At 36.4% G+C, this 22,334-nt stretch overlaps 1 protein-coding gene across 1 annotated transcript; it reads right to left on the reverse strand.

The window, feature by feature from the left end:
* Positions 1-17,663: 17,663 nt before the first annotated feature.
* On the reverse strand, positions 17,664-18,485 carry LOC137581302 (transmembrane emp24 domain-containing protein 5). The gene has a single exon (XM_068295508.1). It carries the CDS (start codon positions 18,445-18,447, stop codon positions 17,749-17,751), a length of 699 nt encoding a protein of 232 aa, XP_068151609.1. The 5' UTR covers positions 18,448-18,485; the 3' UTR covers positions 17,664-17,748.
* Between the last annotated feature and the right edge of the window lie 3,849 nt (positions 18,486-22,334).

Consider the following 22,334-nt stretch of genomic DNA (forward strand, 5'->3'; position numbering starts at 1 on the left):
GTTGCTCTCTCCTTTTTTAATCAAATTTCCACTTGATTGGAGTGACGACAATTTAGTTGATTTCCTGTTGATGTTCTCGCCGTTGCTCCTGTTTCAGTTCCTACCATGACGAATTTCAGCCCAGGCGAATTGTTATATGGAAAATGAAAGAAAAATAGAGAGAATCGAAAAAGAAACTATTAGTGGGAGGAATGCTCTCGTACATACAAGTTTTTTTTTCTGTTGGTGAGTTATAAACTTTATGTTTAGAAGTTGAGAATTCAATTTAAAAAAGTTTTGCCAATTAGTTTAAAGTTTCCATTTGATGTAATTGTAAGAAATTGATTAAAGAAAATAATTGCAAAAGTATCCGAAATTTTTTGTCTAATGCTGAAAATACTTTGAAAAAAATACAAATCCTTTGTTGCTCTATTTGCTTTTGATTTTAATCATTTGATTTACAAAAATAATTCTAGAAAACCGTCTGTGTTTCAATTATTTCATTATATACATAAGAACATTGGAATTCAAATTCTTTTATGGTCCTTTAAGTATATCTCTTAGACCACTAAAATAATTATCAATAATAAAGTGAGACAAATAATAGAAAAATTGTGTGGAATTTGGAAGGAATTTGTGATTCCATGTTAAGGATCAAAATTTGAAGTTGGCAAAATAATCTTAGTTAGTTAAGTCTTTCTATCTAAAGTATCTAAACATTAATACCAATATTTATAGCAATATAAAAGAGACACTTTTTGACATCATTTTTTTACAGGGATGAGTTTTTAACATATTATTAATATATACAGTCATAATTACTATATAGTTAATACACATAATACATAATTATAATTTTTATAGGGAAAGTACATAGTTTCATAATACGAATAGAATATAAGAATACATTTCGTCTTTATTTAAGTTATTTGTCAATCAATTGAAAACATTGTGTCATCTTTCATTTATGGACAGACGATATTTTACCAATTTGTTTAAATGTAAACTTTATTCAGGCCGCATTTTCAGAAACTGTTTCTTCTGGGTACAACGACTAAGCTGTTTTTTTTTTTCACATCAAGAGTTTTTCTTCACCGGCTTATGACAATTTCATTTCCGTTTTGTTTTTTAATTTAATTTCTCGCTTTTAGCATGTCTCGTTTCGTTGGTTACTTGAGTTATACTTTTGCCTCTGTATATATGTATGCATGTACATAAGTATGGGTGTATATTAGTATATATCCTGTAACTGTTTTTTACATTTTTCTTCACTTCCTTTTCTCTCTACCGCTTCTCCCATCAATTTCTTTACGCTGATCCTCTTAGCTTGTGTGTGTGTGTGTGTCTGTTTGTGTGTGAGTTACATAAAAACCGAAATGCAACGCCACAGCATTAACGCACACATTTATAAAACTCGCTCACACACACACAAACAGACAAGTATATGTATATGGACATTTTTACGCCATTTTCACTGATTTCATTCAAAAAGTATTTTTCTCCTGCTCTTATTCTCGTCGTCAAATTATAATTGTGTTCTCATCTCACCGCAGATTGCAAAATATTTAATTTCCTCTCTTTCCTAGAAAGGCGTACGGAGGGTGGCTAAGGATATAATTCCTTCCGGTTATTTTTGCCGCCAAATGGTGCACGGCGTGTTTCTAATTCCTCAAAAACCTATTTAGTCCAAACAACAAAAAAAATCAAATACGGAGAGAAACGAACACAGGAAAATAAAAGGAAATCACTTCTCCCCTCTGCTCCTCGTCATTAAAATAAAATTTCTCCTCATCCTTCTTAAACACATGTACATACAATTACTGTTGGTATGTGTGTGTGTGTGAGTTCTCTGCCATTTATGCTTCATTTATTTTTGATGGTTCATTTTGCTTATTCTTCTTCTTGTCTTTTGGCCAATGTTGTTTACCAAAACGTTTAATGGTTTATTGTAAACTTTGCCTAAATTATATCTTTGTGATTTTTCGTTATGGTTTATAAAAATGAGCAAAATGTGAGAGCAATTCAATGAGCCAACGAGAGAATTTGTTGTTCGTCTGAGCATTTGGCTCAGATTGCTTTAAGTTTAAAACTAAAATTTGAATTTGAATAAGGAAAAATATATTTTCTCGGCCTGACATTGCCAACATGGAAAGGAGGAAAAGCGTTAGAAAAAGGCGCATATTTTGCTCCGACATATACAAATTCTATGATCTGACTAAATTTTAAATTAAAATTGGCGAGAATTTATATATTTTGTCTTTATGAAATACTCTAGCTTGAATATTATCTGCATTTGTTTTAGTCTTTACCAATCAGCAGATAAGTATGCTACATTTTTGATTAGTCAATTAGTAAATTCAATTCAGCCAATAACTACTTAGCTATTATCTAAAAAAAAATTGAAAATAAATCTATTCCTTTTTTCCCAATCGCATTCTTTTATGCATATGGCATTAACAAAAACAATTATAAAGAGTGAGTGATAGAATTAGGCAATAAATAAACAATTAAAAATATTAACAGTATGCAACAGTTTAATAACAAATTCTACTAATTTTACATTTTTAATTGTCAATTGATGTTGCTTAGATAAATTTACTTTGGTTTTTGTTTGATTTGCTTTGCTTGATAATATTCTCCCCCAAATTATTTGTTAATAGTTATTTAACTTGATCAATATCAATAATATAATAGAATATTCTCAATTTGTTAATTGCATTTACTACTGTTTCTGCTTTCAGTTCACTTTCAGTATAATTAAAATGCAAATTTCAGAGGAAAATGTGAAATTAATGCATAAATAAACAGACAGTTTGCTTTATGTCTTTGTTTTGATGGATAATCCACACCTTTAATTATTTTTGTTAAGTCAAACCGCAAATTTGTGATTTGTGTAGGAATTAAAGGAAAACCATAAATGAAATATTTGCACAATAAATGCCGTAATTAAATGCATTAGTTCAATTTGAATAGAAGAAACTTGGAAGTAAACAATTGGCCTTTCAGAATGTCCTTGAATTCTCAAACTAATTAGATAATGTTCAGACGTCCATTGGGGTTTAGACTTCCTTTTAAGTGCTAATTAAATATATCCGCCGTCAGGTATTATGTATATGGGTGAGAAATCCTTTGGCCCAGAGGTCGAGGAACAATGATTATGAAAAAATCATAAATTCACGCTTTATGATTTCTCATTTAGAAGTTAATTTTCATAGGAGACCCTTTTGGAGGAGCTGATGCTTGGCTTCACATTTTCGAACGCATTTTAATGAGCCTTTTGCAGCATGGACTACAAACTGTATTAATTAAAAAGGGTTTCTCGGCGACATTTTTTGAGCTCGGTGTGATGCGATGTGCCGCGATTTGTCGCGATGAAAATGACAGCCAGGCGATGACCCAGAAAGGCTACAACGCGGGCGGAAAAAGTGAAGCGAATCAAAGGAATAAAGAAAAACTGAAAATAACACTGGAGAGAAATCTAAGGGAAACATTTAAGGACACTTTAAGGCCAAAACTCTCGAAGTTGACGCACGTGTTGGCCTTTTTGTTCAAATTGTTGGTATTATTGTTGGTTTGTCCCCAGGCCTAAAGGCACAATTTCAATTTGAGCGCGTGGGAAACGCCTATCGGACCTTGGCACACACACACACACACACAAACATGCACACACATTCACACTGATACTGACATAGAGAAACACTTTTTACTCTTGCTTTAATTTCCGCTTGAATGCAAAGCAAAGGTTTTCCTTATGCCTTTTTTGCTTCAAAAGGTTTTTCCCTCTTCAACTCGCATGTTGACTTGCCTTGTGACTACTGACCAAACAAGAAACAAACCAAAATACACACTCACACAGTAGAGAGAGAGAGAGATTCATGTGCTATATCTTTTGTGGATAGGCCTTTCGGCCTTTCCTTCACTACCTTTTCCATCTGCAGGAAATGGCAACCTTTTCAACTTGATTAATTTTTCACAATTTAAGTTGATGAGCGCAACAAAACAATGAGGCCAAAAGAACCAAGTTTTGATTTCACTTTTTCTGCTTTCTTCATTGCATTTGATATTTCAAGTTGGCCAAGTATAATGCCAAGACATTAGTCTTCAAATTGCTTTGCCAATGTGTTGTGATTAGAAGTCAAAGGAATTGTTGAAAGCAATTTAACTAAGAAATGGCAAAATTTGATTCAAAAGTTTTCCATTTAGAGCATAGATTAAAGTGTTTAAACTTCAATTCCAAAAACCTTTAAAGCTGAAAGCAATTCCATTTACTTTATTTTGCCAATATTGTTAATCTTTTTTACTTCACTTTGTTTTCATTTGGCAAATGTCGAATCACTTTTTCTGGTTTTATATGCTATGCAGATCCATCGACAAATGTGATATATATTCGATGGCCATAGGAAATAAAAATCAATTCAATCAACAATTTTATTGGCCATATGCTAAAAACAAATATTTTTTTTTAACTCATCTCGAATTTCGGCCATAAAACATTTTCAACCGAATTTGCAGAGTGCACATTTTTCTTTTTTTAATTTTTTTTCCATTTCTCGATAACAAAATTTACAAACTGAGAGATTTAGAAACCTTTTCCGTCCACATACCAATGATGTGAAAAAGTAAGGAAAATTAAAATTGTATGCTAACTTTCTCGGACTGCTGTTGTTGAAGTTTTCGTTACTCTTTACTCTTCTCTTTTTCTCCCTCTTATCGATGATTTATTTGTCTAAAATAGTTTTGTTTTGCCACTAGGCCAAAGGTAAAAGAACTTGTTTGCAGTTTGAAATTTTGCCAATATGTTTTTGCTGCTTCAAGCAGTAGAAACTATGCCAAAAAATATTTAAGCACTTGAAAAGGACAACAAACTGTCTGTTTTGTCTTCTTTTTTGTTTGTTCTGTGTGTTTATTTCCTTTGGAAAATTTATTGCCTTGAGGTCTTTTCACAATTTACTTTTTCTGCAGATAAAAAAAATTTGTGTATCGAATGATATGGACGACATTTGCTTTTCTTTGACTTTGACTTGTTTGTTCCAATACCAACTTACATTCATATAGTTTAGTTTAGAATGTTTCACTTTGCTTTTTCTTTGAACTTTAAAGGTTTCAAGCTGCTAACGAAAGTGTCTGAAATTCCGACGATGTTGGCTTAAGAACATGAACCGGTTTTATTTTTGTTTCTTCATGTAACTTAAACCTGTCACTGGGCTATGTTTCTGTTTGCTTGCCCAAGAAATTTCACACGCGCTCACACATATTTACACATATTTGTGTGCACACACGCACACACACACACAGACAGACACTCTCACACACGGTTTCACATAGGCTGTGTGGTATCTTAGGGACAGGAACGATGAGGACGCTCGTTCTGCTCGTCAAAATTGTAGCCCGGGAACCCGTACTTATGTATGCTCCCTGTCTGAACGGATGCTGGAGCTTGACTGAGTTGCCGTTTACCTAGACTAGCATGATATTCGGTCAGAACCTACTACAATATATACGGTGGTTAGGCCCGAGGATTGGCAAGGACGACGACGACAATGAATGAACGACAAGAACGAGGATGCTGGAAGCGAATCATTTTGGCATCTCTTTGGGTTATTACAGCATCCCTGCGAGAGCTTTTCTTTACCCAAAAGCTTTCCACTTAAGAGTTTATAAGTTAAGAGTTTAAGAGAGTCATAGTTGTGAGCTTAGAATACACATTCAGCTAACTTAAGAGAAATGCCAAAGCTTTGAAAAGCTTTCATTTCTGTTCACTTGTTTTATATGTGTTTTCTTCGAAATAATATTTAGCTTTCTTTTAGGGTACTTAACAAATATGGAGAAAATTTCTCACTACTTTTTCACCTTCATGAACCGACACATCTTTCCTTGAAATCGCTTCTTTAAAGAATTAGTCAGGCGCCAATTGAGTTAACTAAATTGCACACCTTGAAAGTCAATCAACTCGATTACCGCACGCCTAAATGGTCAACGTTCGGCCCATTGTGCATACATATGTAGGTATTTGTCCACTCAGTTTGACTGGCAGACAGCGCTAATTAAACCACATGGACCCCAGTAACACGTTAAAAGTGAACTAAACCCGGAAAAACTCTGAGAGTTCGGAGAGCGGAAGGGCAGAGAAGAGCACGCCTGTTGTTTCAACTTGCAAGCCATTAACTGCTTTGTTTGCCAGTTCGTGGCTCGGCCGGGGGATGCTGATGATGATGATGATGATTGTATAATGGACGGGAGCCTTGCCTAAATGCAGCCCCGTGTCCGTGTAAGTGACACGTAGAGACAATCGAATTGTGATTTGTCCGTAAAACGAGCCAGAGAGATCGACCAAATGAACGAACACTCACTGTCAAAGTGGCAGCCAGGCCAACTTGCTTCGACCACTTTCAACGAAACCGTTTAGGCCATTAAGTGGCGCACATGTTGACCACTCCAATTCCTTTACTTCCCTCCTAATGTACCCCTGCGCCTGGCCGAACAGGTGTCTTTGAGCTACACGGCAAGAAATCTTTCGTGTAATATGATAAATATCTAAAATACAACTGCAATGCCTACGCTAAATGTGTTGAGACATGAAAAATGAGATGAAACATCTCGACAGCGATTGTGGGCAAGAACAGGATAAACAGTAAGAAATATAAATAACCAAATATATCACATGCAATTCAAACAAGGGGAGCATAATATAACGGCAAATTTTTTGGATCACAGGTCGTCACAGGACCATATATTTAATGGCAAAAGAAAATCCACTCACTGTAAAAGGAAAATGTTGAGAACGAGGCCTTAGAAAATCTCATATAATCAAATACAATCCATTTGGTGTCTTATTTCAGATTTAGAACCATCAGCAATATCTTTTTTAAGACTTATACCTATATTGGAATCAAAGAGGAACTGAAAACCTTTTTGAAAATGTACAAAATTAAAATACTTGCTATTTCCTTTAAAATTTAAGTCAAATTGGCACACGAGCTTCAAATTCGGATTTAACTTAAGCCGTCAGACGGACATTAGCCTACTCCTTTTCACAGACATACGGTAAAGTCTCTGACAAATCAGCTCATACGCACAGTAGTGAGTTTCGAGTCCTTTTTGTGTTATGGCCAGCAGCAAGGCTCTGTATCTGTGGTCAACCAGGACAATGGTACCATTCTGTCTGGTTTGTAATGTTTTCGGCTTAGTTTTTGTTGTTGTTGTTTTTGTCGCTTCCTTGGAGTAATAAACTTAAATTGTTATTTTACCTTGAAAGCGCTAAAAAAAGATTTACGGTCGCCTTGGCACCTTCCATCCGAACCCTCACGTTGAACCTGTCCTGTCCCGTTCTGTTGGCTGGCATTGCTGCTTGTGGTCCTTCAAACCATTTTTATGCTCATTACTTCGCATTTGCGCTTCTGTCTGCTTGGTCTGTCGTTGCTTTCAATTTTACAGCATCAGACCAGCAGCAGCAAGGAAAAGAAATACTGTGAAGCTTATTTTGATTTCTGTATGTTTGTTTGTCGCATATTTATTACGCTTAATATTATGATGTCTAGAAATTGTCCAGACAATTTATGGTCTTCTCTTAGAACCAAGAAATGTTCCAAGCGAGTGATGGAACGAACGATGGGATGGGATGGTCCCTAAACAAATGGGCTAAGCATTAAGGCAACCTGTTACAACCAACTGCTGTAAGCCATTGATAATGTCCTTGGTGTATTGAAATGGTCTTGGGATAGGCTCAAAGCTTTTGATGCAGAACTTTTCAGAGAATCATACTTACTTTCTTTTAAAAGGGATAATGTTTGCGGCAATCGATAAATTAAATGGCCTATGCGAAGGCGATTAAAAATGTTGTAATTATATCGCTTAGGAATACTCATTTTTTATGGCTAAAGGCAAAAATATTTAATCTATTTTTAAATATTTATAAAAATTACAGACCCCTGCCATCTTTTATTTCATGGCCATTCTTAATAATTGTAAAATGTAAAATGACCTAAGAAACTCTTAGGGGAAATGAACGAAGTTAAAGGTCGTTTACCTATTTTTATCTACTACAAAGAATAATTTAAATAATTTCCATTTAAAATTTATAAGTTTTCAGCTAGAGCAATGCATAATTAGCAGCTAAATTGATAATTTGACTTGACATTTAAATAGTATGGGTTATGAAATTGCAATTATCGTTTCAGCCTTGGTAGATTATAGGCCAATTAGTTTAGAAAGTATAAAAGAAGAGCCACTGCTGAAGGTATATCTAGTAGATACTGCGCCATCATGAAGGTTTACTTCGGACTATTTGTAATCGCACTAATCATTCAAAGTATCTCTGCGATTCGAGAGCCCATTATTCGACCCAAAAAAGCTTGGACAACAGGTCCAGGAGGTAAATAAAGATGCAAGGACATGTCTAACCAATAAAAACCATTTCAAATAATATGAAAGTCTTTTAATACTTAAACAAATATATTCAAAGGGAAAACTGCTCGATATCAGCTACTATAAAATACACACTTTGTTAAAATTTTTAGTCGAGTTGTCATTGTAAATAGCTTTGCACTAGGACACTCTAATTGTGTTCAATTGGCAGCGTTTGTATCAATTTCATGGCTGACTCGCCTGGATGTTCTACACAAATTGCTGATATCATTATTCTCGCATTACGTGGACCAGTAATTCTGAGGCGATGCTGTTTTGCATTATTAAATAAATACGGCCAAAATGTTTGCTATATTAATTTTCACATGAATACGCCGAAAGATCGCACATCTTGGCGTAACCAGGCAGAAACGGCAAACGGATGCAGACATAAATTTTGCCTGTGGCCCCGCAAGACATTGCAAGCTGCAAGATGCGGCGCATCGCGCACGCAGCGGCCACAAATTGTGAGTTATCTTAGCGGAGCCATGGCTCCAATGGGTTCAATAAAGGGCCCTGGTCTCGGTTTCGGTGTTGGTGTTGGTCTCAGCGAACGAGCTTTCTTGTAGTCATTGTAGCCGCACATTGCATGCAAACACATTAAATTAAATTATTGCCATTGGGCGGCTGCATCCTTCTTCAGGTCCTTGTTGTTCTTGTCGTCGCCGTTGTCCTCGCCTTAGTTTTGACTTGTCGACTTGTTCGGAGCTTAAATGTGCGCTAAATAGTCCCCCAACCTAACTGGTAATACATGGCAAAAACTTTGTTACACAATTCCATTTTGGCCTACACGTTTCATTAGGCATTATGCAAGGGAAACCAAACGATGCATAAATCATTTATGTTCTATATATGTATATTTTCATAGAATTTTAACTAAGTTAAACCCACGATCATGGAGATCATGAAAAGTCACTTTAGATTCAGTTAAGCAAAATGTCATGGAAATACAGTTGTTCCAACTAAAGTGTTATATAATTTCTGCAATTTATATTAATTGGGACCTAAAAATATCTAAAATAAACAACTAAAATAATAGTAACTGAAAACTTACAAGAAGAACCCCAGATAGAATCTTTTTATATTATTAACAAAAACGTAACGACTGCAATGGGTTGTTAACTTTGACTTTCATATATAATATCCATTTACCCGCCATTTAGTTACAGGTAACTTTAATTTCGCTCTGGTCTTGTATTATGTTTTGATAAAGTGTTCCTGTATGGGCCTTCTTGGTCTAAAATGTTGTCCCATTGCACGCATAGTTTGAATGAACAGTGCGATTAGAAATAAACTAAAGTTGAGCTTCATCATGAAGCTTGGATGAAGGTACTAAAATATTCAGACTATAGACCACTTATATATTCCATAAACAAATTGGCTATAATCTAGCAAAGCAAAACAAATGAAACATATTAAAACGTGACAAAAGTCTGTTTATTTGCAGTGTCGACATGGAAGATTATTATAAAATCCCATTTAGATTTCCAGTAGTAAGTAGTAAATCTATCTAAATCATGGTTTAACGATCATCAGTCTCAATTTTAATTTCTAAAATTGTTCTTTGTTTTTACCGAGGTGATCTAGAATCAGTATTTTGTAATTAAATACTATGTAAAAAAAACCAAGAGAATGCAAATTTAAATGCGAAATTTTCATCTTGTACGACCCATTCATACGCATAGTTATGTTTAGAATATAAACTTTAGATTTGTATAGCTCTGACTTCACTTACTTCTCACTTCTTTTTCTGTATTGATGTAATGTAGTATATTTACAGATGATTTAGATGGATATGATTAGTAAGAGGTATTTCATTAACAAAAACAAATCAAATAATCTAGTAATTGTACCTACTTAGTACGCTAAACAAGTTTAATGAAACGTAGTGAACGATTTTATTATATATACATATTCTTTTGAATTAAAAGTTGTCGTTCAAACTCTCTTAGTTTACATAAGACTGGCACTAGTAGCAGCATATCTTAACTAGTTAAAGCAACATCAAATTTGTATACACCAAAATTATGATTAATTTCCTGCACTTAATACAGTTTTTTGTTTGCTTCTGCATTCTACCTCCCATTTGAAGGGGAAGCTCATTAAAAAGTGTGCGTCCATCAGCTTTGGCTTAGTGTCGCCAATTTTAATTACCGTGAAAAACACCCACAACCCACACACACACACACACATTCTCTCCTTTTCCGTAGTTTTTATGGCTATTGTAATTTGGTTTGGCGTTCAGTCGTCCGCTTCGGTGATTGTTTGGTTGTTGTAATTTGTAGCAAGCGTTTGGCTTAGCCCTGAACGATGGACTGCAACGCATTAGCAGCAGCTTCTTCACTAGTTGCTGCTCCTCCTCCTCCACATAATGATGCTGATGATGATGCCTTGGCTTTTTTGTTTGTTTTTTTTTTTTTGTCTTTGCGTTGGCTTCTCATGCGTTTTATGGCGGACCATTAACGTGGACCTGCAAGTTGGCTTCCTTTGTGGCGGCATTTTAATGAGCCACCAGTTGAAGTTCTAGTTTCACAGCGAAATGTTCTTTTTTCCTACTTTCATGCCAAAGACCAATTTCGGGACGAAAATGTAAATGTGTTTTTTTTTGTGGTCAGTAAAATGTGCATATTCATGTTAAAATATTGCAAAAATGCAACAGAAGTGACTCTAATGCATTTGCGTGCATGAATTTTGCATATTACATAGAACAGAGTAGTAAAAGTAAATGTTAGAACTACATAGAAAAGCTTTTTCGATAAGAAAAAAAGGAAAGGTGGCCTTTTTAGTGCCTTCGATGGCAAAGGAACTTGTGCTCTGTTTCCCATGCCAATGCAAATCTCATTAAACTCCAATGAAAACTAAACAAAACTGCTGGCTGGATTCTCGTAAGAAAGAAAAGTTCAGTTAAAACATCAAGAATGAGAATTCGCACAGACAAGAATGAAAGCAAGCAGCAGCCGGCAAATGTGGGTTAATTTGTAAAAGGACTAGTCTTCACATCCTCACTCCTTCCCTCTCAGACACACATGGTTATGCACTCATTCAAGTAATTGCCAAGGCAAAAGCAAATGCGTGCAAAACTTTCATTCGTATGAGTTGCAATTTTCTTTTTGGCCAAAGTCAAAGTTGCACAAGAGACGAGAGAGACGCCAAGAGTAGTGGAAGAGTGAAAGAGAGAGAGTGAAAGTAAAAAGCTTTCTCTAGTTTAAACCGTTATGCTCTGCATCATGTAGCTTGAGCTCTTTGAAAAACACTACACAATGGCAAATACAATAATAGGAAATATGTTTCGACTCCATGACACACTGACGCCTTCCTTTGACGGCCAAAACATATAGCACTTAACGAGAGCAGGACACTTTTCCCATGAAGCGCGAAAGACATTTCGAAAGAAGGTTTTTAAAACCGATGTATTAGTAAATACTGGACGAAATGACTAACCCTAAAATGGTTAATTTTCATACCAAAACTATTGGTCTCTCTATATTGATACATATTATCGATATTAATATTTATTTTTCTGATTTTTTGGCGGATGTATCCATTAGGAGGGATATAATATAGTGGAGAGATCAAGTTGTCATAGTCGTTAATCAAAATATAAAACAAATATCTAATTTCTATATAGTCTCTCTCGAAGTTGCTGATAAAAGTATGTTCATTTGTAAAACTATTTGAATATACATAACACTCTTGCATTTTATTAGTGAAAATCACCCAAAATTCTAAATTCTACAAATAATTTTTTGATTTGACTTTGAAAAACTAAGTCTAATTCATTTTTAGCTAGTGAGTTTAATGTAAAATTGGACTCTCGAGTGTTTGCTGACAGTTAAACTAAAAGTTTTGTCATACCATTTATTTTGTGGAATCTATTCGAGGCGCTATAATTATTATAATATTATTATTGCTATTTGCCCGGTCTAATTAAACACACTTTGTTTATCTACTCTTTATATATCACATTATGGACAAAGTTATTAGGCGAATTCAAAAGAGGCATTGATGTATAAATTACTATAAAAGGGTAATCAATCCAAAAGTATCTTTTAGTCTTGCTTATAACTTGAACGATGAAACGAACCGCTATAATTATTGGTATATTAACAATTTTTGTGAGTTTAAATATAAAAGAAAACGTACGTTCGTTAAAAAATATTCAACAAAGTTCAACAATGCCTTCTAAAACATATTGTTAACCACAGAATGCCGTCATCTTCAAGCTTACCAATATGTCTTGTGAAAGTTTCAATAAATCGTGGATCGTGATAAACTCATATGGCTTGAAGCTGATAAGACGCAATACGGTTGCTGGATATTTCAATGGGAGTATTCTCTTTCCGGCCAACGATATATCTGTACACTTTCAAGTATTCAAGAGGGCTAACGGCTATAAGCCTTGGCTTGCGAACAGCAAAATTGATGTCTGTCGCTTTCTTAAACATCGTTACAATCCCACAGCAATACTGATTAGCAGTATGTTTTTGGAATACACTAATTTCAATCACACATGCCCGTATATTGTAAGGGTATCGGATTTATTTTTGCTCTGTCCCATTTCTATTTAATATTTTTGTTTTTCTTCAACAGGGTACGCAACTGGTAAATGGTGCTTACTTGCGTCCAGAATTGCTAAAGCTTCCACTGCCTACTGGTGATTATAAATTGTACTTGGGCTGGTATTTGGATAATAGATTGCAAATGGAGACTAATGCAAGTTTCACCTTTGTCGAAAATATAATCGATCAGTAAATCACAAAATTTTGAACCTACAATTTTGACAATGGAAAAATAATGATTTATTTGTTCGAGTGTTTTAGTGCTTTCAAAATTTAAATATTCTAATAAACACAAACAGCAATTTACAGTATAAATCGTATATTAAGCTTTTCATGCTATAGCGAAAAGGTAATAAGCAAATCACAAAAATAATTCAAGCGAATATAATTATTTTACTGCACTCAATTGATCAGTAAATAATCGCAGTTTATGGTGAAGAGATTTTTATATGGGAAAAAGTTTAAGATTAGCTCAATGACATAGTTTTTGGGATACAGAAACTTGGCTGACCAGGAAGTAATCAGAGTTTTCAGTGCACAATCATTTGGAGAGCTTTTGTCCTTCAGTCCTTTGCAAGTATGGTTTCTGTCGGTGGCGTTGGCCCTTAATGGTACGCCATCTAATTAGTAACTTAGTTTTAACATTTGTCGCATATTAAATTTTCGCACAAATATTAATTCTCGTTGGCAGCAGCGGCAGCAAGTGCTCTGGCTAAAGCAAAAGACAGAGAGCGCCTTTTGGAATGGTTGGCCAACATGCAATTAATTGTGTCATTGTAGCCATTAACCAGACAGTTGAGCAGTAACCCAATTTGTACGCTTGATTGTTGCCTGTTGGGTACCTCCCTGCCTGCCGCCCTCCTTCACTTAGCAGAACTGCCAAGCTCTGCCCCCACATCACAACCATGGAGCCTTGGAGAAAGCTGGTCACTTGACCGCCCCTAATGGCTTGGCAATGGCGGTCAGGCGGGAGGCAGGCAATAGTTAGGAGTCAAGGCACCACCCGTTTGGGCCATTGTGTGCCAGTTTGCAATTAAAACGCCCCGAAAATAAAAGGAAAATGTAAACGGAACTCAAATAGGGACTACAACTGGGACGGGGGCCAGTCACTCTGGGAGCCTGTGTGTGTGTTTTTTTCTTAATTTTTTTTCGTTTTTCGGTTCGTGCGAGTTGTTCTCGTATATCTTGATATGTCAGTTGTCATACATAATAAATTAGCTTTTCTCTCTTACGTACATACATACAAACATATGTACAACTTGCATTCTTAATGAACATTGTAAGTTGAAAGGTTAAGAATAACAAAATGGGTTACAACAAGTTTTGTGTTGAAATGAAATGTCAAATTAATCCAGTTAATTGTATGAAACAATATTTTTAGAGTTTCTCTCTACAGTAAAAAAGATGTGGAGTGTAAAATTAAATCACTACTAATCACTCTGCTAAGCTTATTTCAACTATTAGAACTCTATTTCTAAGTTTTTTACTTGGTTTGTCAAACTCTGATTAAAATATTATGTACTAGAAACTAAAGTTTATTTTCAAATTGGACAATAGAATAGAAACTTTTAGTAGTACCTACTTTACAAGAACTCAAAAGGAATCCCTCGTGCATTTGTGGTATTAATTGCATGTCCATCAAATGAACCCATAGTCACTAGCAATTTGTCCAAGATGCATCTCGAATGCAATCAAAATGTGGCATATGAGATGCCACTAAACTGATTACACCTAGGCGACATTCCTGTCATATTAACATTGTAACTACATTCTGTCGCTAATGATAATAATGTGGTCATGTCGACCTTTATGAGGCATTCCTGCTGTTGAATGGTTCGTTACACAGAGCAGCTCATTGTGTCCAAGTTATGTCAGCAGCAGCAGGAATTTCGACTAATTTCGAAGACAGATATTTCAATTGCCCATAGTGGATGATGATGGCATACATAAATATGACCTAAAGGATGCATACGTAAAATCATGCTGGTTAAAGGAATCAACTTCCATTTTACATTTACATTTGTATGTATTTATGTGTTTTTGAGGGAAATATGTTTAAATGAAATGGTAGGGAAATGCATACGAAAAGCTTTATGCTTTTGCATCTTTTGTAAGCAATATTCAACAAAACTTTATCTAGCATCTATTCATAAATGCTTCTCTTCTCGCATAAACTGCTTCATATGCAATATTCATATGCTTATTGTGTATATGAATTTACTTTTTCCTCCCATCGTCGACTTCGTCTTCGACTACATTGCTCTTTGTCCTTTGTAAACTCAACCTGCATTTAATACTCCATTCACACGCAGATGTATGTATGTTGAGGAATATATGTGCGTGTGTGTGTAAGTGCATAAGTATATCAATATTTTCATTCAACATGGCTTAGGATTTCCTTATTGCATTTTATTTGTTTGACTTTTCCATTAATATTTTGTCAATTGACGCCTTTGCATTGGCAAATACATGTGCATATATGTATGTAGGTATATATAAAGTGAGGTGGTTTTCTGTTGAGATATCTAATTGAAAACTTGTTTGTAGTTGAACAACATTTGTGTTGTACTTACGCAAAAGGCGATTACTTACCTCTAATCCGATATAAAATCAGTGGCTCGTTTACAAAAGGGTTCCTTTTTTGTTTGTATAACTGGTGCTAAGGCAGCGGGGATATAATAAATCAAACTCACATTAAGACAAGTTGAATACATCCATTCTATTTATGGTTTATATTAACATTCGATTAAATGTAGTTACTATATGGATGGAAAAATATTCAGAAAAATGTAGGAATAGAAAAAATCTATATAATCAAGTCAAGACCCCTTTTTTGCATGGTCATTTGAAATCTGTCACTGACTACTATACATATCGTACGTGTGTATGTATATTTGGTTACTATTGAGATTGAGAGTAGAATGAAGCAATTATGTAAGTTGAAACTTGAGTCATAAAGCTTAGTTGAGTAACCTAAATTGTGGCAACAAATTGAAATTATGTCGGTAACCGCATTGATTTAATTTGCTTTAAGGCTTTAACCGTCATTGAATCTGTAGTATTCTTTTGGCCTTTACCCTTCACTCTTGGCTCATTACGCATCGAAGAGCAGATTTTCGCAGTGACAGCTGCTGACATACGAGAACTGTGCCCACATTAATGCATTCCACATTAACCGGTGAGTCGAGCGACTGCCTGCTAGGCCATGAGCATTATCTGCCTTGACATACGGTAACTGGCAACTGGCTACTAGCAACGCGACTGAATGCAATTGGAGTCCTTTCAGAGTCCTCATCCTCATTTCTCGTAATATCGCCAACAATAATTTGATCGTTAAAATGGACGCCGCCTTTTTATGGTTGTCGCCCTGCCCTGCTCGATGGAGCAGCATCTTCGCCTTCGTCTTTCCCATTTCGTGTTGGCTGCAATTAAATGTATTTTTACGATTGTGCAGCATTTGCAGTCTGGTAATGAAATTAACAGCAATGTGTTCCCCTCCCTACCCAGACAGGACCCAGCAGGCCAAGGAAAGACATGGAAGAGGACTTTAGTTCAGTTTCGTCGTTGTCGTTGTCGTTGGGCACTGATAAACGATCGTTTGGCAGCTTTAAACTGCCACTTACGAGTAAAGTTTTTATGAAATGAATGCCCTTGTTAAACGTTAAATTGCCAAGAAAATATTTTTGGCAAATGCCAGACAGCAAGACCAAAGGCTGAAGTATGCCTGCAGCATTGTTGTGGCAAATGCCTGGGCGTGTCGGCCATAATTGCAGGCAACGTCGGACATTTTGTTATTATCACTTCGTCACACACACACACACACAGGCTTACGCGGAGAAATGGAAGACAACTTGGCTGCCCACAGGTGGCGCTTTAATTTGCACCTTTCACGCGCCTGGGAGCACTGTCGTCACATTCCTCGAACTGCCCCTCATTCCTCACTCAACCGGCTGCAGCTTGATGGCAAAGTGAGCCACTATGTCAGCATGCCCAAACGACCCAAGCGACCACCCTGGAAGGCGAGGCCGTGGCGCTTGGGAGTAATTAACACTGCGTCGTTTTCTACATCGCTGTGTAAACAATAAGGAACTGCAGCCGCAGTTGTTAATTACGCCGACGGTGTTCGCGCCATGTCTGTGGGCTGGGGGCGTGGTGCAAAGTACCCTAAAGACAACATTGCCATTATGTGGTACGAAAAAAGTGAAAGAAGCAAAAGTAAAAGTCAAAGAACTAGCGCTCAAAGTGCTAAATGTTTGCAATTTGCAATTGGCTGAAAAGTGCCAAGGCATTTACCTCTTACTCAGAATTAAATAGTTAAGATTTAATTAGCAGAAATGAAGTAAACTAATCACAAGTAAAAGGTGTATATCAACTTATGCTCTTATATTCAAATGGTTGAAAAGTATTTAAATCCCAAAAGTAGACTTCAATTTTATTGCCTTCCTACCTAACTATAAATAACGTATACGCAGTGTTGAACATCTATACCTAAGATAGTGAGAAAAGGCTCTCTTAAAACAAAACTAAATTAAATATACTTTTCAGCAAGTTTTCTGGTGGTTTCTAATTGAGTTGAAGACTATTGCTTTTCACACACTACAAGTGTGGCGTATATGTGTTTTTTGTTGCCTACTTATCGGGGCAATGAGCAGTGGTTTGGGTGATGGGCGATGGATTTGAGTGATTGCAATAGCTACCTGTGTTGATTTCTTTTTTGTTTAGTTTAATTAATGATTTGAAGTTTTTTAATTATATTTGACAATTCTTTTACAATGTTCTAGTGTAGACAAAATCATAGTAAAGTCAGTTAGAATCTCTGCCAAAACTTGTAGAATCTTCCGTCTGTGTGGAATATGCTTCGCAACATAAATACCTGCAGCATGCCCACCACAATCATGGCCAAGAACTGAAATAGCGACCAATTGTTTACCATGGCATAGTTGGATTCAGCCAGATTCCTGTCCCTTGCCTCATGGGCACGTATTGAGTCTTGATTTTGACGTGCTCTCATTAAATGCACTTGTATTTTGCCAATATCGTCCACAATGTTGGTGAAGGCTTTATCGAATTGATAATCGGTTAACATCTCTTTGCGCAAATTGATGCGCTCCTGTTCCTCATAGTTGGCAGCCACCACTTCCAGCAGGAAGGTGACAATCTTGCGATTGAACGTAGAGATGGTATTGTCGAAACACAACTTATAGGAGCCGGTCTCGTTGGCCACCAGTTTGTGTTTACTCTTGTCCTGCTTTTCCTCGGCAACGAGGACACCTCGCTTGGGATCCATTAGCATGAAATTGATGTGGGCCTCGCCGTGGCCTCCATGTATCACCTGGTAGTCGATGGTGATGAGCTCTGTGGCAGCTATCGGCTGATGGTAGCATTCCATGCGTCCCGGCTCCGCAAAGATGGTCAATTGTTTGTTGTACGGCTCAGCCAGAGAGTAGTTTATCGCGATAATGATGAACGCCAGGAACAAACGTATTCCACGTACGATTTGGAACATTTTTGTTTTGTTTAGACTGTGGGTAGTCGTCGTTTTGAATGAATGATTGCACGACACGCTTCCTATATTTGAAAATGAAAGGCGACGCCTACTTCAACTAGAAGTTGGTACCAGGTAGTATCAGCTACCTGGTTGCTGCTAAATGTAGCTTTTAATAGCCACCAGCAACAAAGTGCATAAAGAGTTGCCACGCGCATTCGCCAGACGCATTCCCCCATCCCCCATCCGCCATCCCCACTACCATCGTCACCTGGTAAAACTAAAAGCAACAGCATCAAAAGGAATATGAATTGAGGTCGATGTGTAAATATTTGTCAACGGTAATGGAAATTTATGCTACCGTTGCTACTGCTACTCGTCCTCCTCCTATGGTCGCTGCTGCTGTGACTGTGGGCATGACCGTTGCGTGGGAGTTTGTAGCGCTTTCATTTTTTAAAACTGTCGGCGACGAGTGTAAGCAGAAAACAAGAGACAAAAAAAATTGAAGAAAATCTAAAACATAGGACCGATGACATTTAAATACCCTTTTCTAACGAAATGTTTCTTTCTATTCATCGTACGGTCCATTGAATATTGTTTCGTGTCATGAAAAAAAAAACTTCGCTTAAAACTTAAGTTCACAAAATAATAATAATAATATCTTCCTGTATGATAATTTAAATAATTATTAATATTTTAAATGTTCTGTTACAGGTCTGATTTCATTACTGAAATAAATTCTTTTAATTATTCATTTTTTAGCCTATTTCATGAGTTGTTGTACGAATGACACAGTTTTCCAACTGGGCAAGAGTGGTTATACTCCATAAAGTATGGCTGATCTAGACATTATTGGCAACAGCTATGAAACCGTCTTCGGTTAAGGGTATTAAAAAAACTTCCACCTGCAGTTTAGCACGAAAAATAAAAAAAGGAGAAAGAACAGCAAACGCTTGAGTTTGGGCAAAGAAACTTTGCAAATAGCACACACACACACACACACACACATCCAAACAACCCAGACACACACCCACACACACAAACTTTAACCCATTGGCTCATGTTTAGTTGCATTTGTTTGCCCACGAGTGCAGCGCGCGTTTTTTTATGGCATATTTCTTTTTTTTTTTGTTTTTTTTGGGTTGTGCATAAAAATTTCAACTGCCTGCACTTCAGTTTTGGTTATTTACTTTTCAACACTGAAAAAAAAGAAGCACGACGAACAACCGCGAAACCCCTTTCTCCGTCATAGTTTTTCTAGAAAGAGCAAAAACTTGCATTCACATCTTCCAAAAGCCGGCGGCAAGAATACCCAGTCGAAGCATGAAAGCTGCAAATAGAACGGGCAGGAGAGAAAAAAAAATTGTGTTTGCCGGGGTCGACTGCAGTTGATAGCAAAGGCTACTGAAACGACGGTTGGGGAGTGGGTTGCAAAGTGCCCCATACGGGGACAAGGAGTTGCCGATGGAGGCTTTCCAACGCCGTGAAGAGTAGCTGGTGGTTGCATTGGAGCGTGCTATGTGTGTGTGTGTGTGCAGGTGGGGCTGGGTATGTGTGTTGCTTTAGTTGATTGTTTGCCAGAGGCGCGTCAGGTGTAAAGGCGTTGGCAGCGGTTGGCTCTGATGCTAAGCTCGGCAATGCCAAGAAGGCCAATTCAATTTTATGAAATTAGGAAAATTGATGGCTGAAACTTGATATGATTTTGGGTTTTTTTTTACCTTTCCATTGCTCGTTGAAAAGATTAAGCAATTTACTAAAAAAAGTTGAAATTTCAAGAGCTTAAAACGAGAAGCTAGTATGTGAATTTGTTTAAAGAAAATTAGATTACCTAGTACGCTATTGAGCTAAGCTAAACTAGGGTAAACAAAATGATAATGATGTTTAAGATCTGCTACATTTATTTAAAGTAAAACTTTAGAGAACTGCTCCTTGAAAGAGAAAACTGTTTAGACAAAATTATGGTTTAAGCCTTGGACTGGAAGATCAATTGGTGGTAGTTGGAAAGACAGAATAGCTTTACTTTTGGATACTGACTAAATTGATTTCCATAAAGATAAAACTTTCGTTGGTTATCATTTCATTTACCCTAAAAACTTTTGGATTAATAGCTGAGAACTCCAACAAATGCAACACCGAATGTCTTTTAATCCACTCCAGCCACTTTGCCGATTTCAGTTTCCTTTTTCTTTTCTTTATTTTGCACTTACTCCTTGTCTAACTCATGTGTCAGCTTTGTCTGTCCTCAGCTGACAGCTGGTTCGAGCAGTAACAATGGAAATTGACCCCAAAAATGTGAAGGTCGGCCACAGTCATGGCTCATGAATTATTAAAAACACATACTAACACACAATGGACCAGAAAACTGCGTGAAATAAAGGTGCGGGTGTGTGTGTTGTGTTCTCCCACTGCTTGACTCTAATCCTAACAACTGTTTTCTCCAATGATTGCAAAATGTTTAGCCAAATGGAACTCAAATTTTCCAACTTCTCCAAGAACTTGAATATACCGCAAAAATTCTAGGAAAATGACCAAAGACCAGCTGGCCAAAACAGAGCAAGATACAAGAGACAGTCTCTGTGGGGAAAATTGAAGTGAAGTGGTGAGGGGGAGGGGGTTTCTCTCCTACAAGTAGCACTTTAAATTAATGAACTGAGATTAAGCAAGACAAATTGTTGTTGCAGTCTCTTGAAATTTTCTATAAAGGCAAATTGTTTTTGCGTATTTGGCCAACCCCAAAAAATATATTAATTTGTGTGCTTTTCATTTCAGTTGCGTTCAGGCCAGAACCTTTTCTCGGCCAAAAAACAATAAATGTAAAATTTATTGTTATTGATATTTGTGTAAACAACATTCTTGCGGGTCACTCCAAGTGGGACCGAAGCGCCTGCGAGGTTGTAGTCCGTATTCTGTGGCTGTAGTGCTTTGGCAATTAAGAATTTAAGAGCCCAAAACGTGGCCACAGAAAATTCAATTGAATTCGTATTCGTATTGAATTGAAATTCTGGCAAAAAACATGTTGACAACCAACAATTTACAGGATCTGCAGAGAGTCTTGGACTAGTTTCATGTAATATGTATGCTCATTTCTTTCCGTTTTTCGTTGTTGTTGTTGTTGTTTTTTTTACCTCCACTTTCACTATGGTAATAAATTTAAAGGTAATTTCAATGCGACAAACTTTTGTATACCCTTTAAGGATAATTGATATTGGAAAAGTTACATGGATTAAATGACATTATTTTGACTTCTGATTCTGGTTTGATAAGTTTTAGAGTTTACCGAAATATTATAAAAATTATTATTTAGATTGATGTCAATAATAGATATTATTATTTACATATGGCTTAAGCAGTTGGAAAACTCTTTTCGAAACTGTCTCGATACTTTTTAAGAACGAGCACACGCTCTTCTACATAACATTACTAAATCGAGGGATATTTCTTATCGGCAAAGAGTATTAAAATCCCAGAGCTCATGTTCATAGAATGCAGGCAATTGTGAAGAGTTTTCGTCTTGTGTGTGTGTGAGTTTCTGTTCTCTGTTTTGGCATAGAAAATGTTCTGTAATAGAAAATATTCATTGAATTTTCGCAGTGACAAACGACTAGTTGTCATTCATTCAGTTGGTCAGATGGAAAAAACAAAGCAATTTGTGCGGAAAATTTATTACCTCCGAATGTTCTCCAAAATGAAAATTGCAAAAGTATGAGGGAGATAGAGAGTTGGAAAGAACTACAACTGCAACTGCAAATGCAACTGAAGTCGCCATTAAAGATCGACTGAGACATGGAAAATTATAACATTACCCTCTAACTGAACTTTCGCGATTGGCAAACAGACACACAATTCGTATAAATAAGCAATTTGCCGCAACTCGAGGAGTTGCCACAACAAGCATAAAACGCAATGAA

Source organism: Drosophila tropicalis, unplaced genomic scaffold (genome assembly GCF_018151085.1).
Source record: "Drosophila tropicalis isolate 14030-0801.00 unplaced genomic scaffold, ASM1815108v1 contig_845, whole genome shotgun sequence".
In the NCBI taxonomy this organism is placed as follows: Eukaryota; Metazoa; Arthropoda; class Insecta; order Diptera; family Drosophilidae; genus Drosophila; species Drosophila tropicalis.